Here is a 20,696-nt window from a genome sequence, read left to right as displayed (position 1 = left end):
TCAGATTTTTTTGGCAAACTTTTTTTTTGTCTCATTACTTTTGTGAATCCGTATGTTTTGACAAACCTTTTTTTTTTCTTTTCAAGCAATTTGCAAAAGTGCATCAACCATCTTGTTTTCTTTTGATTCTGTGGTTTCATTTCATTTCAGCTTTCCTGTTTAATTTTGGTTTGATATTGGAAAAGTCCAATTCTCTTACATTTTGCCTTGTGTATTCATTCATTGGAGGCATTCACATTGTCCCCAGTTCATTTAATGTATCCTGAAGTTTAACCTTCCTTGGGACTGAAGGCACATAGGTTGGTTAGTTGGATTGTTTGTGTTTAAGTCCTAGACCAGAGCAGATGCCTTCTGTAGTGAAAATAAAGTAAAAAACAGCAACTTTTGAAGTGGACTTTTCCAGCATCAGTGGACATTTAGGTATTTTCTTTCTCTGACCTCCTTCCCCACCCCACTCTTGTGCTGGCTGAAGTGTTTTGCAAGGTAGAAGTTATTTATTTCACCTAACATTCAGTCTTGCCTCTTGCTCCTCAGGTTTGCAAGTTAAAAAATAGGATTGGAAATCATCATTTGTCTCAGTCGCTAAAACTTACCCATTTCTGATGATGCTGTCAGTTCAAGCAGCAGTGTCGGCCTTTCAAAGCTGCAACCTAAGAACTGCATGTGTAGAGCTGGAAGACCATAAGTGGTATTCTTTTATGGAGCACTTTAGAGCAGGGGAAAGACAATAGCCTCCTTCTTCTGGCGGCTTGCTAAGTGGAGATGTCACTGGAGAAGTTTTAACTCAGCACTTTGTGAGGCTGCTTCTCTTGAACTGTAACTACACATTTCTGTCCAAAGACAGTAATCTTGGTTTTAAATTGTACTTGTCCTTTCCATTCTGAAAAAGATGCATTTCTTAGTTACAGCTACTAGGCTCTACCACTGCTGGACATTAGGCCTGTGTGAAGCGGCTAGTATTCACTTTGGATTTGGCCAATTCGGGAGACAGTGATTCAATTTGGTGATTTGAATCATGGCCCCAAATTCATTTGGCTGAATCTGATTTGGAGATTTGGCTGCTGCCGAATCTCTGAATCAGCCAGGCCCATCCCCCACAGCCTGGCAATGGCTGCCCCTCCCACCCCAGCTCCTGGCACTTAAAAAAAAAAAAAAAAAGCCCCAACTCAGTGGGTGCTGCTGGGCAGGGGGTGATCCCTGCTGCAGCCGCACAGCTGCATGGGGGCTCTGCGTGAGCCCCTCAACCCTCCATCTCAGCCCCCCCCCCATGGCTGCCTTGCTCACTGTGGCTCCGGCCCTTTAAGAACCCCCCCAAACCCCTGGACTCGCTGCTTCTGCCAGTGGGGGGCAATCCCTGCTGCCCCCTGCTGCTCTGCATCACATGGGGGGCTGTGCATGAGTCCCCCCTCCCCCCCCCAAGTCCTGAGGCCACTACAGGAGCCATGAGTACCAGGGATTTTCTCTGTTTTTTGTTTTTTTTTTCTTAAAGGGCTGGAGCCACAGCGGGTAGGGCAGCCGTAGCAGGGCTGGGGGAGTGGAGAGGGGAGGGGGGCTTGTTGAAGAGCCCCCCATGCAGCTTGGGGCAGTGGGGGCCAGCGGGGATTGCCCCCCCCACCTGGCAGCACCCGGTGAGTGGGGCTTTTTTTTTTTTTTAAACACCAGGAGCTGGGGTGGGCAGGGCAGCCATGGTGGGGCTGGGGGAGTGGACAGGGGTTGGGGGGGCTGGGAGAGTGGGCAGGGGATGGAGCTGGCAGGGGTCTCCCCATGGTCCCCTTTCCTCTCCCTCAGCTCCCCCCCTCCCCCCAGTAGCTCTGAGTTTGGCACCTTGCTGCAGCCACCGGGGACTGCCCGAATCATCAAAGCTCTCCAAATCTTTCCCGGAGATTTGGAGAGCTTTGAATCAATTTACACCTTTTAATTGGTCCCCTGATTTGATTCAGATTCAGTGATTCAACCACCAAATTGGGCCTAATCTCCTCCAAATTAAATCACCACCCAAAGCTTCTCACAGCCCTACCATTTCCCCCATGGTTAAGGGGGAAAAGATAAGAGAGATCAGGCAGTATTCCCACAATGTATTTAATGCATAAACTACTATCATGAGTTGCAGCCCCCAAACGCAGAGAAATTGCAAAATCTAACGATAAGCAACAAAGATAAAGATGTTGAAATATAAGGTACACAAGGAAGACTAGATATGTTTAATCTGGAGAAAAGGAGGTGAACGGTTGGAGTCATAGTAGAAGTTATTGTGTTTGAAAAGCTGTCGTAAAGAGGAGGGAGAACAAGGGTAGAATCCTGTTTTACTTACATGTCCATCTGACAGTTTTGCATGTAACTGCCAGTTGTGGCACTTATGCACAGTCTGCAGTCCTAATTCATGTACAGTGTGGACAGGTAAGTGACCACTGCTTGACTCCATCGAAGAGGAGTCTAGATCCTGTGTCCGGGTTTCTTTCCACCTCTGATTCTAAGTTCCTAAGAATTGAAGTTAGTGTGTCGGTGTATGTATGTGCATATGTGTTAGAGAGTGTACTGTCTTGTAGGCATTAGGGGTGTGCAAAGTGGACCGTCTTCAATTCAGATTTGGATTTGGTCCGAATCAGAGACCATGATTCGAGTAGTTGATTTGAATCACTGCCCTGATTCGATTCAACTGAATCCAAATCTGAAGATTCGATGCTGATTCAGAGAATCAGCGATTCAGCCGCAGACACAGCTTTAAATGTTTTTTCTACATACCTCGAGGTACCAGCCCAGTTTGAGAATGTTGCAATGCTGGGGTAGATGGAGTGTCCTACAGGAATGTGGGGGGGGGGGCCCACGCGGTCAGCGGAGAACCTGGAAGTGGACTGGAAGTACTTCTGGTCCACTTCCAGGTCCACTGGGGAGCACGTTGGGGGCGGGGGGCCCTGGTGCCCCTCTGGCTTGGCGATCAGTCATGGGAGGGGACCCCGGGTGTCTCCCCAGACCCAGCAGGCACCAGTCGCCAAGCTGGGAGAGCATGTGCTCCCCGGTGGACCCGGAAGTGGTTATGGTCCACTTCTAGGTCTACTGCCGAGCACACTGGGGAGCCCCCTGCACTTCTGTGGGACGCTCCACATGCCCCAGCATTGCAGCATTCATGAGCCACCTGCTACCTAGAGGTATGTAGAAAAAACATTTAAAGCTGTGTCTATGTTTGAATCTCCGAATCTTTCTGAATCTCTCCGAATCGATTTGGTGGGTTCTGATTCGATTCAGAGAGATTAAAGGGTTCTCTGATTCAGTTTGGATTCAGAGATTCAGCCAATGAATTGGGCCAAATCTCCGAATCAAATCGGGGACCGAAGCGCTTCATAGCCCGAGTAGGTATGCCTCTTTGCTACTCTTTTTCCTACAGTGATGCAGGAAAATTAGAAGTCAAGATGGTCACCAATTGACTTCCTGTTCCACATCAGAAGAAGTCATAGTATTTCATTTTTACAGCAGCTAAACATTTCATTTTACCATTTTCAAAGCATTTCAATGTTTGGGAATGTGTTTTTGACCATTTATTGACTTTTCCTATTTACCAGTTAAAAAATTCTGGGTTTTGACCCATCCCAAACAAATGATTTTGTCTGGATTTTTCAGTATTGGCAACAAACCCCTTATTCAGCCAGCTCTACTAATCACATACGTGAAATTAAAAACAGCATAATTGCTTTCTGGGTCAGAGCCTAGAAGAACCTGGGAATGAGGATGACAGAATGTTTTTCTTCTTGCAGTAACAAAAAACTTATTTTTAAGAGGCATAGTGAAATATAAACATTTCCACACACATATATTTGCCTGCAACTATGTAACAAAATAAAATGTTTGTAGAGATTCGACTGTTACATAAATATCTTTATGAATAGGAATGTGTTTTACTAATAAAATAAACCATTTCCCCCTCCTCTTCTGCTGTGCCATTCTTTACTGTGGCTTGGAGATCAGATGATTGTGAAAAAAAAAAGGGCAGATTCTGAGCTCAGTTATGAGGGAGTAGATCTAGAATAGCTCCCCTGGTCTGCAGAAGATTACTTCAGAATTATGGTGGTATATCTGAGATCCAAATCTAATTTAAAGTATTTAATTTCTACCAATGTAATTTCCTGCTGCTTTACTGAGGTTGCTGTCTGCCACACACAGCACTTTGTGTCATTCAGTGAGAGGAAGCATGGTATGAGCTCTGTGGCTGGACTTGCAGACAAATGCCAGGAAGGACAGCACAGTGGCATGAACTTAAAAATAATTTATTTTTAAAATTTTGCTTTTCTCCCCTCCCTGTCACAGCTACAGGAAGTGGGGCAGGATACAGCCAGGCTGAAGGGGAGCCAGCTCAGGCTTTGAGCACAGCTGGTCTGCAGTGAGGTGCGGCTAGTGGCTGGCAAGGCATGGTGAAGGATCTGCTGGGTGGTCCTGGATGAGAAGCAGGCCTAGCCAAAAATAAATGTTTCAAGTCCACAGGAAATTTAATTTCTACTTTTCATTTTGTTTCAGTTCAAGTTGGACCCAAACCAACAGTTTTTAACATATTTAAAACTCCCTGGATCTGGGAGCTGCTCAGTTGAAATTGATATTTTTGTCCCTGTCATTGATCATACTACCAGTGAAATGGACAGCAATGCCAATGTCACTGAGCAGCTGTGGGAGTTCTCAGGGTTCATAGTGTGGGGCAAACCCACCAGGTTTGATTTCTTGAGGTTTAAAACCTAGCAACTTCCACTGTCCTCCAGCACTACTGTAGATACACCAGAAATACAGGCAATGTTACTCTGGGACCCAGTCTTGGATTCTGGATTCATCAAACCCTTCAGGAGTAATAAATCCAAATTTAAATCCCAGCCCCACCCCTGGAAAACTTCCAACCAGCTCTACACAAGGGCAGCACTAAATGGACCAGGCTGGGAAAGTAATCAGATGTACTAAGGAGGGCAGCAGCAGCAGGAGAGGAATACCATTGCAAAGTCACTTCCCCATGCACCAAGCAGGAATGTTGCATTGACACTGACTTTAGCATGCAAACTTCACTCAGCTGAATACTTTCCATCTGCATTTCGGTGAACCTAGAGGTAATTAACTCCCCCTTGTAATTAAACCTCCAAGTTAACACCCATTAAAATAAATGGCAGAAGTTCACCTCTCTTGGTTAAGTGGTGATTTCACAAAACATAACATTTAATAGTCTGTGAACAAACAAGCTCTTCCACACTTGCAAAAATGCTGTGAGGGAACATATATGGTAGAGTAAGGTTTTGTGTATGTATGCATGTGTAACATAGTAACCACCATTAATAAGGATTTGCATCTATATATAGCTGCTTTCACTGGCAAAGAGTTTCAGTGCTGAATGAGGCAGATGGCTGTGAAAAGGGAAGGGGCTATTTGTTGCTAAGGCAGTTGTCTGTTCCCACAGGAGAAGAGGGTTCTATTCTTGCTTCTACTCCAGACTCCCTTTATCATGCTGTGCATTTCATTTAAGCCTAGCATTTCACAGGTGGCCAGCATTTGTGTGTTCTTTATTTATTTTCCCCTGGGTGCCCAATTTGAGACACCTGAGGCCTGATTTTCTGCAAGGCTGAACATTCACAACAGTGATTGAATTCACTGGGAACTGGGGATGCTCAGCATGTCTGGCATCAAAGCATAGTGGCATAATGAACAAAAAAGGTGAGAGCCAGGTAGCTCTGAGTTGGAATCCAGACTGTCACTGGCTCGCTGTTTGAGACCGCAGACAACAAATTATGTTTCAGTCCACCCATCTGTAAAATGACAAAAATAGTACTTACCCATTTGCCTCCAAGGGGGGTTACAGAGATTACCTATTTAAGGTCTGTACACTGGTTGAATGAGGAAAGTGCTATAAAAATGCTAAGTACTCAGAGAAATTAGGCTTTACATGTGGCAAATGGAGTGCCTAATGATCATGAAAACAGATACTGGTGGGCTTGCCCATGATAGCTGCTGTGGTGATGTTTTGAAAGACACAGTAAGTGCTTCCTATATAGTTAAACAGAGCATCTGAAAATGTAATACATGATTTGATATTTTGTACACTGGGCTTTTAAATTGTCAAATACATTTTAAAAATCGTCCTTTGGATGTGTACAAATACTTGAATTTGCAGCCTGACTGTCTTGTATCGTATCCATGTCAACCCAAATCATTTTGGGATGCTTTTGTTATTTTCTGTTCTACTGTGGCAGATACGCAGTTCAAGGAAAATTGTTACTGGTGAGGAGCAAATGTCTTTTGTACTGTACTGGCATTAACATTTTGGGGAGATCTTCATTTTAAAAGCTTTGAAACTGTATTTAGAATCATCCCAGAACATATCCTGAAAACCAGGGTCCAATTTGTACTTGGAAATGATGCAATAAATATCAGGAACAGAGAATAAGTACATGAAACGCATAGGGTTTTCAAAGACTAAGATATTGGGATCCTAATGCAAGCAGCACATTTTGAAAGAAAGCTAGAACTACATACATTTACATGATGTTTATTAATTAGATAATGCAGTATATTTCACCTCAATCACCTATAGAATATTCACTCATAAGGTGGAAATTGCCCATGAAAGGTATTAATGTTTTAATGATGCACTTAAAATCTTTGCAACATTTTATTGAAAAACTCTTACCATGCATGTACCATGCAATCATTTTTTTTTTAAAGGTTATTTTGTTAGCTGGCTTCCATTTTTTTTCTCGCTAATTCGTCCTTTCCTCACAAAATTATTAGACCTTGCTCTAATCAGTTGCTACATCTCCATTTTTCACTGTTTGACATAGCACCTGGGATCAGCTTATTCTGGTGAAGAACATCACCACTTCCTATTGCAGTTGGGTAGATACTTGCCACATTTATTTTGTGGTTTTTTTTGAACAATGGAGACAGGTTTAGGGACATCAAGGTGGGGGGGGGGGGGGTGGGCACCCTTGTCAGATAGTAACTTGATATGCCAAGTATTTTTCTGCAGTGAATTTTTACCACTAAGTTATAAACCCTTGAAATGAAAAGTTTCAAATGGGAAACCTTAATCATAATTTTTGACTGTCACATAAGCCAGGGAAGAGAGCCACCTAGTGGGTTCTGAGCATTCTTTTCTACCTACATCTCCCTTTTTGGTAAAGAAATTGGTTTGCTCTGTTCTTAAAGGAATGCTGTTTTCTTTTGCTATTTATCCTTTTTCAGATAACAAGTCAGCACATTTATTCACGTTCACTGATAAACTGCTTATTGGGAGAAAGTCTGAACGGTCATCATTTCTCAGTATCTCTAAGGGCTTGTTTCAATTCCACTCTTTATTTGGTTTATACTATAACATTGCTTTTCTGTCTCTCTCTTTTTTTTCCTATTGGAGACAGTTTGGAGTCACTGTCTGAATAAGGGTATGCTAGAAATAGTCTTGCCTTGTGAAAAAAATTTTGTTTGATTTGTTTTGAATTCCAAAATAAAATGCTTGCACTGGCATCTGTCCATAGTATATTGAAACTTTATATAGCATTTCCTTTTTATTTCAGGCAGCAATCCATGTGTTCTAGTCCTGGGTTCCTACTGAAAATAAAATGTCAGACTGATCATGGCTTTATGATATGGGTCTGTAGTGACAGCATGCTGGAAAGGCCCTATTTCTCAGTTTGAACCTGTGGTGATCGTAGGTGAAAGATATGTACTTCAACCGAGTGTGCCAACAACCCTTTGGACTGACAGGGATGACATTCTGTTGTGGCTTTGTCTCTGATCTTCTAGGATATCACCTTGACCTCCTGTTACCCCTTTAGACATATATAGTGTACTACTAGTTTGCAGTACCTTTACAGTAACATAACTAAAGGTGACCAGAGTATCAGCCCTGGGTTTTGACTTAGTGGGGCACAAGAAGGGGAAGGTACAAAATTGACAGCCACTGTGCTATTGATATAGCTACTACCACCCTTGCTGCCCAGGGCACAGAACTGCCTAGTTACACTTCTGATACCGTGAAAGTTCTGAAGGAAAATAGGAAGTCTGAAGTGCTCCTGTCCTCTGTGTTAATGAGATTCAGTAAGGATCTTCTTCATTGTCCATGGTTTTTCTGAAGTCTTTTAAGTAATTGCACTCCTTTTTTTCACTGCCCAAGGCACTATAGAAAGTGCAAGCCTGATATCATGTTTTAGAATCTGCACATTTAGGGAGATGATTAAAATTCTTGGTTATAAAATGATGGCATCCTGTTAGTAGCACAACTGTGCACGTGCTGTGTTCTTACCCTGGCATGCCAGAATCTTGGCTTGCCAGTAGGGCTGTGCAAAATGGCACTGTTTCTTTTTTACTTCCATTTTGCCATTTAAATGAGGCAGTATTTCATTTTTAGTTTCATTTAATTTTGAAACTGCTGTTCTGTTTTGTTTAGTCGAAACTGTTTTGCTGTTTCAACGTTTTGCCCATAGGCTACAATGGGGAAGCACAAAACTGCCTATAAGTTTGTCATTTCTTGCCTGATTCAGATTAAACTTACAGGGATGGTAGCCTCTTCTAAAGCCATGAAGCCTGCCAAGTTTCAAGGAGATAGGTGAAGGGGTTTCTGGGAAACTGCACCTCAAAATTTTGAAAGCAAAACTCATGTCACATGTATATGTTAATGCACAGCAGGGTGAAAACTGTAGGTATGGTAGCCCCTGCTTGGGCCATGGAGCTTGCCAAGTTTCAAGGAAGTAGGTATAAGGGGTTCTGGGAACCTGCACCTCAAGCTGCTGACAAGCAAAACTCGTGTCACGTGTGTGTGTTAAGGCACAGTGGGGTGAAAACAGCAGGCATCGTAGTCCCTGCTAAGGCTATGAAGCCTCCCATGTTTCAAGGGGATAGATGAGGGGGTTTCTGGGAAACTGCATCTCAAACGGTTTAGAGCAAAAGTTGTGTCACTTGTAAGTGTAGAGGCACAGAGAAAGCTCAGTTCAAACAATGCTTTTTATGCTGTTTTTCCATCCCTCCCGCAGATCACGGGATTGGAAGGGACCTCAGGGAAGGATCATAATCATTGGCCAGCTGCACGTGTCAATATCAGAGCAGTCCTTTCCCCACTCTACCCTCTCCCTCTCCTTAGTTTCTCTTTAGCTGCGAGCAAACCCAGCTTCAAAACTCAAAGCGTTTCGAAACATTTCATCGGCCCTCATTCCATTTCAAAGCTGTTTCAAAGCCTTTTGTTTCATTTTGATTTTCCTGTTTCGAGCTCAAAATGAGTTGAAACAGATTGAAATGAAGTAGCCGGTGAAATTTCACACAGCCCTACTTGCCAGTAGATCATTCCAAAAGACTATCTTGGGATGCAAATGAGTAATAATCAAAATGTAATTGTTCCCTTCAAAGTGAAATAAATAAGTTCTAATCTTATTCCATAATATTGAGAACTTCCTGTGAGTTCTTAATGGTTCCTATCTACCCCTGTTGTTTGAATTGGCGCTTTTGGCCTTTGTCACATTTGAATACCCTCATTCTCTTATCTTGGGTCTCAATGACTTAAATATTGTTCCTAATTTACACTTATGCAAGTAGGAATCAAATTTGGCCTTACAGAGGAGATTGGCATATGGATCTAGATTTGGTATCCCATTGTTTTGAAACTGATGTGAGATCAGAATCTAGACTGATTACTCTTGACTATAGTTTTAAGTTTGACAACAGAGATGTATAGGTAGCTTGTAATTCAGTAAAGTGTAATTCAGTAAAGATGAGATTTGTGAAAAGCTTCCTGTAAATAAACAAATACTAATTTCTTATCTAAATTAGCCTGGTATTTTTCTTGTTCATAGCTTTTAGTGTTTAGGAAAACATTTTTAAAGAAGCAAAGTTCAAAAGGATAGGTATGCATGCAGCCTGCTTTAGGCTTCCCCCTGGCTCCCCTGCTGTATTTATTTATTCCAAAATATTCTTGTGCTCCTTGCATCAATAAAACACAATTTCTGTCTGGAAACGGTAAGGCGTCTGTTGATTTTAAAAAATAATTTCCGATGGTGCTATGAAATTTGTATGTACTTACAACTGAAAAGGACATACACGGCAATTAAGTCTTTTACAGATAGATACTCCAGCACTGTATATGCCAAAGTCAGGAAATATCTATATGGTTTTAGCCTGAATTTTTGACAGCAGCATAGCTTGTCACTCTAGGCTGTCTTTAAAGATTCCAGTAAAAGGTTTATGATCTGTATCTTGTAGCATGGGTGACTCATAATAAATGAACTCCAAAGGTGTAGTGCCATGTCCAGTGCTGATTGTGCCAATAAATGGGTCATCCTCTTCACTAGAGTCATTTATAGCCACCTAACAGCTTTACTTTCTGTCAGGAAGGGCACAGTTTTGTCAAAATGGTTTATGGCACTACATCTTTCACAGCATTTCCAGAAAACATGACAGCTGTTGGTTTCATATTTACTGCCACATTTTTCTGTACTTTAAACATTGTGTATCACAGGCTTTTTGCTTTTTTATTCTGAACGTACTAGACATTGTTGAAGTTTAACAAAACCACAACCAAAACAAAAGCTTATATTGTGGATAAATATAAAGTGGTCACCACCATTATAATGCATCAAATTACAGATTTTTGTGACATTTGGCTAGAGAACATACACTTAATGTAGTAGCATTTTCTAACATTTTTTCTGTGGTTACAATTAGTCATTTTGTAACTCTCCCTCTTTCTCTTCTTCAGTTTTGTTTTTTTCAAATAAGAATCCCCACGTTATTAGTAGAGCTGAGTTCACGATTTTCTTGAGTTTCACGTGCTGCTGTAGCCACAAGTTTTAGTGAAAAACATGCTGTCTCAAGAGTATAAGATACATGAGCTGCCTTCAATACTTTTTAGGTGGTATTTTTTGGAAAATCTAGGAGTTTTGTGCCTGGGATAATATTACTGCTTGATCCTACTAATGACAGCATTTGGAGAAACTGAAAAAGCAAGAGAAAGGAATGACAGACCTCGGGTCAAAACATGGGAGTTGGAATCAACAAATCTGGGTGCTAGTCCCAACTCTGCCATAGGCTTCCTGGGTCTCAAAGGGTGCTTCTACACATGCAATTAATGCTATTTAGACTTACTGCACAGTGATTTACTGCTCAGTAAGCCAACGCTGAGAAGGCATCTATACATGCACCCCACTGGGGCAGATTTGGTCTAAGCAGATCCAGGCCTGCTCCTGCCCTGCTCTGACTTCTTGCAGCATCCAGGGGGAGCTGCAGGCTCCAGATGCAGCTGCCTAGATGCCAGGAGTCCCCAGGGGAGAGAGGTTCAGGCTGGTAGGGGTCTCTGAGGGGAACAACTCAGGCTGGCAGGGGTGTCTGGAGGAGACATGCTTCAGTTGGCAGGGGTCTCCAGCAGGGACAAGCTCAAGTTTGCAGAGGTCTTGGAAGGGGGGTGGGGAAGGGGGGTCACTGTGTCCTCAAGGTGTTTGCAAATCACCTTCTCCCCCATTTTGTGCAATAGGGCACCTGGGCAGCTGTCCATGAACTCCAGGTCCACAGTGCACCCCCAAGACTACAGGTGCTCTGGACAGATTCTAATCAACACCCTCCATGACAACACACTCCCTCCTGCCCTTTCTCCCTCTCCCCAACAACACTCTCCCACCCTCTCTTCCCAACAACAGCCCCCACCCAGAACCCCAGCATGCACCACTAGTAAAACACCCTCTTCCCCATGCAAATATTTACAGGAATATGGTTGGGGGAGTCAGGGGGGAATGGTGGGCTGGAGGCACTGATGGCATGGTGTCTGGGGCGAGGCGTGGGGCCTCGCCCCAGACAGATATCCCAGGGGATACTGTGGCATTTCTGGCGGCCTGGAGGCTCTGTCAGGGGTGAGGGTGGGCCCTGTCCAAGCTGTTCCCCCTCCTCCTCCATAGAGCTAGGCCCAGTGGGAGCCAAGTGGCAGCCAGGGACAGAGCTGGGGGCACAAAGCTGGGCAGGCAGCACAAAGGTGACCACCAAGGTCAGGATGGTGTCCAGCATCTGGTGGCCCTCCTCCATGCCCTCCTCTGCCCAGGACACCATGACATCCTGTGCCTCTAGCATCCTATCAGGGTAGGCAGTGTGTTTCTCCTCCAGAGCAAGGAGCCTGTCCCAGAAGGTAAAGACTTCTCAGTCCCTCTCCCACTCACGCACTCTCCAGGACTGCTGGAGCCAGTATGTGCTCTCAGCACAGGGTCATGGTATCCAGGGGCCAGCGAGCAGCCAGCAGAGGCCTGGATGTCGAGTTGGGGCTCAGCAGTGCTCCTGCAATCAGCACGTGCCCACCACACCAGCACACAGTGGCCAGGGCTTGGTATCAGATGGTTCAGGCTCCAGGAGCCAAGCCAGGAGTCTAAAATCCAACCAGGAACTACTGAAGAGCTGTCCCTGCCCTGTGGCTGGAGGGCCTCCCAGCCCCATTGCTCTACCCCTGGCAGGAGGCTGGCCCCCTACTGGTCTGGTTGACTGGTAGCAAATTTGCTGCCAGTCAGCATCTACACATGCACTACTGTGCGTTAGCTAATGTGTAGTAAATCTACTACCTGTAATACAGTTAGTAGATTTACTGAGCATTAGCCTATTTTACTGTGCAGTAGCTTGGTGCAGTTACATAGTGATGCTTTACTATGCAATAGATTAGTCTACTGTGCAGTAAAGCATGTCATGTAGATGTGCCCAAAGAGCCAATGATGTTATTTTTCCATATGTAAAATGAGGCTAATATGTATGTTGTGAAGTTTAGTTCATTAATGTTTTTAAAGCACAATGAGAGTGTTGGATGAACAGTGCTATAGGAAGGCACAGAATAATTATTTATGCAATATTGTATACTTAAGCAGTAATGCTTTGGTTAGCCTATAAAATACAAATATACCCTACCTTTTACTTAGTTTATAGAGTGAAAATCTCCCTTTATTTCACTAAAAGCAATCAAACTGGATCATGGGAATCCAAGTTTAAGGGTTAAAACAAGTAAAGGCTTCTGACCACAGTTTCAGATATTTTGTTAAAAATTGCCTAAAACACCTCTAGCATCACTCACCCTCCAGAGAGAACTCTGGAGACAAGGTAAAGGTCATAAAGATAAGGTATCCTGAGATAGCAGAAAGTCAGAACTATTAAATTAAACAAAATAAAAAAAATTGGGGGCTAATGCAAGGATCAAAGAACTGGAGATGGATCATTTTAGTAAGAACTGAGGCTGCAGCTTTGAGTACAAGCTGTAAATCTGTGCTGAGCTTATCTGGAATGCATAAAATAAGACAATGAAATACTGATTTGAATCTAGAAGTGACCAAAAAGGTACTTTTACCTTACTACTGAATACTTAGCTTAGCACATTTGCCTCCCCCTTCTTCTATTCTAAACACTGCTTTCTATTTAGAAGCTCTGCTTCCTGCATCTGGTGAAGTAAGCTGCTGCTTACGAAAGCTTACAAACCTCTGATTTCATCAGCATCTAATGAAGTGAGCTACAACTCGCAAAAGCTTGTGCTACGCACGCACGCACGCACACATGCATGTATGCATGCGCGCGCGCTTTGGTTAGCCTATAAAATACAAATCTACCCTAGCACATATATGGGAGCCTGGATTGGTGCCTTGGTGAGAACAGGAGTTAGGTAGTCTGCTGCTGAAGAGCTATCATTTGAGGTTGGGAGGGCTCTGTGTAAGACAGGACATGTTTGTCCCCCATGGGTACTGAGTTGGTCATCCTTTTTGAGGAGGGATTGAAGGTCATTAATAATGTGTCTAGCTAGGTTCTGCAGATGACTACCAAAGGGATTCTCTTGTCTGTGTTATAGGGTTTGTATTGTAGCACTTTGGAGTAGGGGCTGAATCTGGCTCTATTGATTTGAATGGTCATGGCTCTAGGACTGTATTGTATTGCACTATACTGTATGGTTACAAATGACCATGGTCCAAATAATGACTTTTTAAAAACTGAATCTGTCCTTTGACAGAATTCTGTCTGAGGACGACAGGTAATATTATGACCTATTGGTGGGGCCATTGACTTCAAAAGAATCAGACTTTTATCCAATTTAAATTCTTCTTCAGATTGGTGTTAATAACACTAAATGAGGATGCCAGTTTTCAGCCTACATTTTTAGTTGCTCACACTTATGTATGACTTAAGTCAGGGGTTGTCAACCAGGGGTACGTGTACCCCTGGGGGTACTTTGAAAGGTTTCAGGGAGCACGTGGGGGGGGTGGGGAATGAAGCATCACCATCCTGCACCGCTGCCTCACAGGAGCAGGGCCGCACAGACACTGCGCTGCCACCACTCATCATGCTGCTGCTCCACGTCTGGCTGCTCGCCACCCCTATCCCTTGCACAGTGTCCAGCCGATTCCCCCCGCTCCCCACCCACTTGGCATCTAGCCACTCCCCCCTCCCCCCCGGGGGTACACTTACTAAAAAGGAGGCCATGGTGGGGTACACTTATTTATAAAAGTTGAAAACCCATGACTTAAGTGAATTCAGTGAATACATTTCTCATAGGAATGCTCATGTGGTATCAGCTTGCAATCTAAACTGAAGCAAAAGTCTCAGTTGTGTAACCTAGTTTATTTTTAAATATATGGCCTCTTCTAATTTAAATACATTTTAATTGATTTGCCAAGTTCCTTTAAGACCCGCTTCTTGGAATCCATTCTAAAAATACAGCGTGGTTGACAAATTGAAAAATTTATCACAAACTTTAGTTACACTTTCCATCGTTAGAGGATTTCTTATCTTGATCTCGAGACTTAGTTTAGATAACACAAAATAAAGAATGTGTGTATCATAGTTTGTGGTAATTATTATGATTAATGGGTTAAAGAAAAAAATGCAGATAGAACAAAACTGAAGAGTGTTAAAGATATTCAAAATATTTACTATTTCTGTTTTGGTAGCATTTTTAAGGCTCTCTCAAAGACTGAAGAAAAGATGGTTTAAAGCTTATTTCAGCATTGAATGCCCCCATTCTCTGTAAGTGCAGAATGACAATTCCTCTTTAACTTCAGTGGAGTTGCCCTATTCTAGGATACACTAGCAGAGAATTGGCCCAGTTACAGCAGTATACTTTTCCTTTTTCTTCCATGTTGCTAAGAATTCCTTTTGACATTTCTGGCCTCTTCCTAAAATCATATTCAGTTGTGTTTCTTTTTTGCTGTAATCCCTGAGGTTCTTGTGAATTTTACCCACTGCATATAGCTTTTTCTTTGTTTTATCATAGATTCTTTCACAAATAGGATCTCTACTGTGACATTCAACCTGTACTGAACTATCTGATATAAAATTATGTGATGCAAAGCATGTCTGGAGATATGTTTTAGTATTTGCTTTTCTAAAAAGGATGTAGAAAAGAATGCCATTTTAAAAGAATGACAATTTATATTCTTGCACCTGAAAAAGTAAGATCTCCCACTTATGTTGTTTTTCTCTTCTAAGGAGAATTACACATGTACAATAAAGGTTTCATCACTGTTTTTATTGCTTAATATACTGTACCAAACTTTCTGTTTCATATTTGCCATTTGCTTGCTTGCTGATAACTCTTTCCAAATAGACAGACTAGTATAAAATGGTGGCCATTGTGCTCCTGCTTGTGCTACCTCTGAGCATGGGTTGATTGTTAATGGACCAAATACTATTTCTGTACAACCAGTCAGTTTTACCGACTTTAAGTTCTTTGACTGAATAGGATGGGTTAGTATGGTGTATTACTGCTGAAGAAAACTTGTATTTCATTTTGAATGAAAAACTTATATTGATTTTGCAGATAAGAATACAACTTATAGCATAATGACTGTACCTGGACTATAGTTATATTGCAATTAGAGTAAAATTTCACTCAGGTTTTTTTTGATACATGTGATTGCTAATAATTCATATAGGTAGAATATTAATTATATGGTTTAGAATATTTACAGCATAAATGCATTACAATTAATGAAAGTGGGTTCTAAAAAATACATGTACTAAACACATGTGCCAGACAAAAGGGGATAAGTAGTACAACCACATAATTTACCTTCTGCAATATAATTACACTCTAATGACTTATACAACAATTGCATGTAATGACCATCTAACCATGGTCACAATATTAAAAAAGGATAACTACATAACCATAATTGAAATCCCAGATATTATACATATTCATGATGTACTGTATAATAAAATCTATCAAATTAATGAGCAATAAAATAAGAACAAATGACTACAAAGAAATTTATTTCAGCCTAAGCAGACGTAGAAATTTCTCTTTTACATACATGCGTGTGTATGAGAGAGAGAGACTATACAGTATGTCTAATAGGTTATTTCTGAACTTAGACTGTCTTTTCATTCTAGTCATGTTACTTCATAGTGTACATGCCTCAAAGGCAAGCATTGTAGTCAATGTGATTTATACCATACTTTGACAAACAGAAGATTCGTGTTTCAAATTCACAGAAAATTCACCTAAAGTATGACTGATGCTCTTCCTTGTCACATTTCTGAAAAGTATCCAGTTTGGACTAACAATTTACACCTGAAATCAATCATGCTGCTCTTTGTTATTTCAGAATCTCTGTGCAGATAACACCAAGAAATTGTCCTCAAATCAAGCTGCTGCTGTTTCAGAATTACAAGTTACTTGTCAAAATGATTTGGAGCACCGGGAGAATGCGGAGAATATGACTGAGGCAGCTACGTTAGAGAAAACCAGTGTGATTAAAGGTCAGTTGAGTTTTACAATTTGAGTTATTAATATAACAGAGTTAACCCCAGACCTGATAAATATTTGATGTGTTTTGCATGATTTCAGTTGGAACCTGTGGATCAGTCAAAGACGACAAAATGTGAACGTTTATGTTCTTCCACTAGAAATGCCATGGGCAAATACATACAAACTCTCAGCAGCCGCATGATATTAAACTCTGCTTGACACTGCAGCATGAATATTCAGTAGTTTTCAGGAACAGACTTGTGTGGAGCAGATGCACTTTGCTTTTGGTTTGTTCTTCCACAGTCATCTGTTTTAAAGACTGCTGATTCAGCCCTGGTAATAGAGCTGATTAAGTAATTTACATTAAACATGTTAAGTTGTCTCAAATCAGAAATGTATGTTTCTAAGAAAAAATATTGATAAAATCACATGGACTTTAAGAGCATGCATAATACTAGAAGGGACCTCCCAGGCCATCTAGTTCTGTTCCCTTCATTTGCAGGCAACCTTGCAGTAAACATTTATTGCAAAGGGTCCCTAAGAATATTCATTCTTGCCTCTTTCACATACCATAGCCACAGAGCACCCAATTAAACAAATCCCACAGCCTGTTATAGGAGGAGAAAAGGGGCCACCAATCCTAGGAAGGGGGCCATGCCCTGTGCTATAGCGGGAGGGGAAAAATCAACAACAATCCTTATCAGTCTAAACAAGGGAAAAATTCCGTTAGTAGACATTGAGTATATGAGCAAAATCCACCAGCCAGATGCCTGAGAGATTTCCCAGTACCATTTAGGAGCACCAGTGCTCCCAAACCAATCTTGCTTCTAGCTGTGGCCAATGCCCAATGCTTCATAAGAAGGTGAACCCCCCTCCCTCCCCCCCCCGGAAACTAAATGATGTTTCCTGTTGGGGGGAGGAATTCTTCATGGATTTAGCAATTGACCCTCAGAATCCTAAAGTATGGAGGTACCACATAGCTCTCACATACAACCAACCTTCTTGGAGGTCAACCTACCTTTCAGACCCCTCATGGGGGCATCGGACACAAGGATCTACATCTCACATGCTCTCATTAGTACTCTAAGCACACCCTTAATATAGTGTATTGTTTCCTCCATAAATATATCAAGCATCATCTCAAAGAAATTCAGGTTTCTTGCCTCCACTACCTTATTCAGAAGATTATTATTGAGAACTTCACTCCTCAAGGGTATAGAAACAGTTTTTCATCTGTCATTCTATTTGTTCCATTCTTAGAACCCATGAGAGCTGAAAAAATAAGATTTATGGCCTAATCCAAACACAGTTGAATCCATGGAGCAACTTCTGTTGGTTTTATTGGAATGGATCAGGTCCATGATTCATCTGATGGGTATATATGTCACAGAGAATCATAGAAAAATAGGGCTGGAAGGGACCTTCAGAGGTCATCTAGCACTATCCCCTGTCTGAGGCATGATCATCCCTATCCCAACAATCCTATATGATCTATAATCTAAGATCTTCATAAGACTACTGTCAACTCTGGCACAGCACAAGACATAACATCCTAAAATGCCACAGGTAAAGCAGGGAACCACAGCAGTCAATGTCCTGCTTCTATAAAAGGTTATTAATATATGCTTGAGAGATCCCAGGTAAAAAGCCATCCCCCCAGCTACAGAGGAAGGCAAAAACCCCCATAGTTTATACCAATCTGACTGTGAGGTAAAAGTCCTTCCTGACACCAAATATAGTGATCAGTCTGACCCTGAGTTGAGGGGTAAGACCCTCTAGCCAGGAACCTTTGGCTTTGGTCCTAGCAGGAGCATTGGCACACCCAGTCAAAATTCCCAGCCTTGGCTGCAGCCAATGCCCAATGCTTTTGAGGAAGGCTTAAAACACCTCTGACACATGTAGCAGAAAGTGGGGTGGGGGTCAACCAGGAAAGCCCAGAAGCATGGAAAATACCCATAGTAGAACATAGCCTGTCACAAATACCTGACTGGAAGCAACAAGACTTCTGTACGGCAGTGTTTATAGATGCAGCACTGTGTGTTCGTGCAACACTTCATGCAATCAACTGACTGATTTCTGGTGACAGTATAAAAATGTCACTTAAAGCTTTTCTTTATTATCTTGTTATTGAATATAGGTAATGGCCAATAATGAAATTCAGTCCATTACTTTAAAAACTGATCATACTGAGACTTTTCCAAATATAATATAACAACAGTCCAGAAAACTGTGTTGGGAATTTTTTTATATATAGATGATAGGGAGGCCAGCTAGAGGGGAAACTCTTCTTGACTTGCTGCTCGCAAACAGTAAGGAATATTTTGAGAATGTGAAGGTGGAAGGTAACGGATGACAGTGACCATGAAATGAAAGAATTCAAGATCTTAAGGGAAGGAAGGAAGGAGAGCAGCAGAATAAGGACACTGGACTTCAGAAAGGCAGACTTTAACAAACTCAGGGAAATTGTAGGCAGAATCTCCTAGGAGGAAAAAAGAATCCAAAAGAGCTGTCTCTACTTTAAGGAACCCCTTTTAACGGCAGAGGAGAAAGCATGCTATCACAATGCAACAGAAGAAAAGGAAGAGTAATGGAAGGCCAGCCAGGTTAGACAGTGATCTCTTCAATGAGTAGAAACTCAAAAATGAATCCTACAAAAAGGTGGAAACTTGGTCCTGGAAGAGTATAAGAGTATTTCAGGTGTGCAGAGAGAAAATTAGGAGGGCCAAAGAATGATTTGAGATGCAACTGGCAAGAGATGTAAAAGGCATCCAATAAAAAGGGATTCTGCAAGTGTGCCTTTATAAATAGGGGCAGCTACCAGATGATGAGTGCAGTTGGCAACAAAAATAAGGAGTCAAACAGCCTAGTAATGACAGAACTGGTTTGGGATTATTAGAGAAGCTGGATGCTTCAAGTAGGCAGGACCAGATGGAATGTATAATACAGTAATGAAGAAATTGGCTGAGGTAATTTCAGAGCCATTACCTATCCTTTTTAAGAACTTGGGGAGGTTGGATGAGGTCTCAACTGATTGGAAAAGAGCAAATATGGAGTCTATCTTTAAGAAAGGCGAGAAAGAGGATCTGGGGAACTAGAGACAAGTCATCATGACCTTGATACTTGGAAAGGTCATGGAGCCTGGAGGAACCTAGAACCTAGAGCAGGACAGGATGAACAGGAACAGCCAACATGGATTCAAAAAGGCTGGTCACACCTGAATAGTCTGATTTCCTTCTGTGATAAGGTGATAGGCTCTATGGATGTCAGGAGAGCAGTGAATGCGATATACCTTGCCTTTAGCAAGGCTTTTGACACTTTCTCCCTTGACATTCTCATTAACAAGCTAAGGAAATATGGATTAGATGGTAGTACTGAAAAATGGATGCATAAAGGTTGGATCGTTGTGCTCAATGAGTCATTAATTACTCACTGTCTAGCTGGGAGAAGATATCAGGTGGGGTTCCCCAGGAATCTGTGCTGGGTCCAATATTGTTTAATACTATCATGAATGATTTGGATGATGGATTGAGTTACACGCTTAGCAAATTTGTGGATGACACTGGGTTGGGTGGAGTTGCAGGCTTTCTGCAGGGCAGGGCTAGGATTCAGAATGACATGGATAGACTGGAGAAATGGTCTGTAATCAACCATATACAACAAGAACAGGTACAAAATGCTGCACCTGGGACAAAATAATTGCAAACACAAATACAGGCTGGGAAATAACTGGCTAAACTGAAGTACTGCAAGGAAATACCTAGGGGTTACAGTGGAGCAAAAACTGAATATGAGCCAATAATGTGCACTTTTTGCAAGAAAAGCCAAAAGCATACTGGGTTGTATTACAAGGGGTATCAATGAAAATCAAGGGAAGTGATTATTCTACTTTGTTCAGCACTGGTCAGGCCTCACCTGGAGTACTGTGTCCAGTTATGGGCCCCATATTTCAAAAAGAATGCAAATACATTGAAAGAGTTCAGTGGAGAGCAACAAACAT

The 20,696-nt window shown here is 42.0% G+C and overlaps 1 protein-coding gene across 2 annotated transcripts in view; it reads left to right on the top strand.

Moving 5' to 3' along the window:
* The window catches only part of THEMIS (thymocyte selection associated), a 129,128-nt gene that overhangs the window by 84,829 nt on the left and 23,603 nt on the right, over positions 1–20,696 (top strand). For both annotated transcript variants that reach the window (XM_019479475.2, XM_019479474.2), the window contains exon 5: positions 16,557–16,710. In XM_019479475.2, coding sequence (XP_019335020.1) covers positions 16,557–16,710 — 154 coding nt within the window. The remainder of the gene's footprint in view (positions 1–16,556; positions 16,711–20,696) is intronic.

The sequence above is a fragment of the Alligator mississippiensis genome, chromosome 1 (assembly GCF_030867095.1).
Source record: "Alligator mississippiensis isolate rAllMis1 chromosome 1, rAllMis1, whole genome shotgun sequence".
In the NCBI taxonomy this organism is placed as follows: domain Eukaryota; kingdom Metazoa; phylum Chordata; order Crocodylia; family Alligatoridae; genus Alligator; species Alligator mississippiensis.
This window is presented reverse-complemented; position numbering and strand designations above follow the sequence as displayed.